At 36.3% G+C, this 2,873-nt stretch overlaps 1 protein-coding gene across 1 annotated transcript; it reads left to right on the top strand.

The window, feature by feature from the left end:
* Positions 1 to 219: 219 nt before the first annotated feature.
* Positions 220 to 2,172, top strand: gjb9b (gap junction protein beta 9b). Its single transcript, XM_082187118.1, has one exon. The coding sequence runs from the start codon at positions 262 to 264 to the stop codon at positions 1,057 to 1,059; it is 798 nt and encodes a 265-aa protein (XP_082043244.1). The 5' UTR covers positions 220 to 261; the 3' UTR covers positions 1,060 to 2,172.
* Positions 2,173 to 2,873: the final 701 nt, after the last annotated feature.

The following is a 2,873-nucleotide window of genomic DNA, read 5'->3' as shown; positions in this document are numbered from 1 at the left end:
TTTGAGTGAGCATTAGATAATGTCAAAATAGAGAAAATAAGCAATGCACAATTAAATATTTGAATGAATGAGACATGAGGCTATATAAATGCCTCATTCATTCATTCAAATATTTAACATTAAATAACTTAAAATGTATTCAAAAAAATATATATATATATTTGGCAACCATAACTGATATGGTGCATTCAGATATTGCCACTGAAAAACCTGCTCTTTTTTAATTTTTTATTTGTTTGTTTGTAGGACTCATATCCTGGTATGAGTAAGACACCTGCCGAAATGAACTGGATGTCTCTACAAGTCCTGCTCGGCGGGGTCAGCCAATACTCCACCGTTTTTGGCCGCGTCTGGCTATCCATGGTGTTCGTCTTCCGAATCCTGGTGTTTGTGGTGGCTATTCAACAGGTGTGGAACGATGAACAGAAAGACTTCATCTGCAACACCGCCCAGCCGGGCTGCACTAACGTCTGCTACGACAAATTTTTTCCCATCTCCCATGTCCGTCTATGGGCTATACAGATCATTTTCGTCACGTGCCCATCTCTCATGGTGGTGGCTCACGTCAAGTATCGTGAATTGAAGGATGAGAAGTACACCATTCTCCATGAGGGTAAACACCTGTACGCCAACCCTGGGAGGAAGCGTGGAGGCCTGTGGTACACCTACATACTCAGCCTGCTGTTCAAAGCTGGCTTCGATGCAGGCTTCCTCTATATTTTGTACTACATTTATCATTTCGACATGCCAAATGTTACCAAATGCACTGAAGTGCCCTGTCCAAATACTGTTGACTGCTACATCTCCCGTCCTACAGAGAAGAAAATCTTCACCATCTTTATGGTGGTCTCCACCTCTGTGTGCATCTTCATGTGTATCTGTGAGATGTTGTACCTGATTAACAACAAAATTCGCAAATGCCTGCGCAGACAGAGAGACCTGAAAATGAACCTTACCTACACAAGAGTGGATCCAACAGCCTCATCCACCCAGAACATCATAAACTTGGAAAAGGCAAAAGCCGCAGAAGATGAAAAGGATTCACGACCGAACAAGTAATGGTCTGAACTCTGATTCTGGAACAAGCAAGTGTGATAAACAGTATTGGACATGTTGGGTATTGGCCGATATTGTAGATAATTCAATCATGCCAATACACCAAAGGAAAATTGCATTTAAAATATTTTAAGGACTTTTTCCTGTGACAATGACTTATCTATGACTAATTCGAAGTGTCCTTTTTAATGTAATGATTTGAAATGAGAAGGCCATTACGATGATATTCTTGAGTCTCATTCACTAAAGGAGCACACTGCTCCCTAGTGTACATACAATATAACAACTTGGTGGGATGCGAACACAGTGAGCATCCATTCCTGTCCCTGGCCCAATACAGTAAATGAATAAGTGCCCACACTTATTTAAGACTGAGATCAACTACAAAACATTGACATTACAGCATTCTTAAACTCAGACACCCTTAAAAGCCGGACAGAAGGCCAACTAACCTTGGGAACTGGGATGTCTTTATTCTTTATACATGAATACCTTCATGATTTTCTCTAAAAAAAACAAAAAAAACAACAACTTAACATACATTGTTTACAGAACCCATGCTTTCATATCCCAATTCAACAACACTAGCTGCACATATTTCAAAGTAAAGCTCTACTAAATAGCCTATACTACGAAGCACTAAATCGCATCATTATTGTGTATTAGTTTGACTTAAATCAGTTGTGTCTCTTAATTTGGAGAGTGTATGAGTACTTAATTACTTTGTTGCTGTGTGAATTGTTTTTGTGTAATAATTTCACTGTTTAAAATAATGCTGAAAAGCATAGGTTATTTTAGTAATATTTGTATTTTATTAACGCCATTGATTATTTTCATGATAACGGCACTGTACTGGTGAGAGCTATTTAAGAGTAAGTGAAAGCTTCATCCACATTTAATACTCAGAAGTTACGATTAATGGTGTCAAGATTGTAGATCATTTTACATACCTTTTTTAAAAATGAAAAATGAAAGTATAGAATTTGTGTTCATTCATTTAAAGTTATTCCCAGGATAATTTGATGCTGCTATGACTAACAGTGAGTATACTGTAAATACTCTGTATATTTCGGTGTATGCAATGTTCTTATTGTGATATAAAAAGACAAACGATGAGGACGTTTTTTTTGTGTTTTTTTTACTATTGGAAAAATGACATATTTTATATTAAGTTATAAATCAAGTGGTCTAAAAGGAAACCCAATATAATCCAGCTGATGAATAAAGTTTATTTTGAAACATTGCATTGCATTTTCAAGACGTAGAGCTATGGGCATCTACGATTGCTTAAATTCCTCCTTTTCATTTAAATATACATGTATGACCTCTTATTTATTTGTGAATTATTATTGATTAATGACCAATCATATTGTATTATCGTTATGCGATATGTTTTTTTTTTTTTTTTTTTAAAGATAGTAATGTGTATAACATTAAAACGTATATGCTGCATATTCTGTGAAACAACGAAAGAAAAACTTTAAATCATTCACTGCTCTTGACTGAATTAGTAGCTTTAATAAGAATACATTTCTTACTTGAATGCTGCTGTTAAATGCTCTGGCAAGGAGATTAACTGGTTTACTCACTTAACTGGTTTGGTTTACTCACTTAACTGGTTTGGTTTACCCACTTAACTGGTTTTGGCTCTGGTGAGGATAAACTAGTTAAACTGGGGGGAAAAATCTAAATCAATAGGCCAGATTGCGTCACCAGTCGTGGGCGGGGCCTGTTCCCATATGACATCACATCTTTTTTTACAGTCTATGGTTGGAGCACATTCCTGAACGGCTCATTTTTAGACATTGTTTCAATAA

The sequence above is a fragment of the Leuciscus leuciscus genome, assembly GCF_965113295.1.
Source record: "Leuciscus leuciscus genome assembly, chromosome: 12".
Classification (NCBI taxonomy): Eukaryota; Metazoa; Chordata; class Actinopteri; order Cypriniformes; family Leuciscidae; genus Leuciscus; species Leuciscus leuciscus.
The sequence above is the reverse complement of the archived record's forward strand: the minus strand, read 5'-3'. Positions and strand labels throughout refer to the sequence as shown.

Coding starts and splice junctions, on each gene's coding strand:
- gjb9b (XM_082187118.1), top strand. CDS start 262: ATGAGTAAGACACCTGCCGAAATGAACTGGATGTCTCTACAAGTCCTG.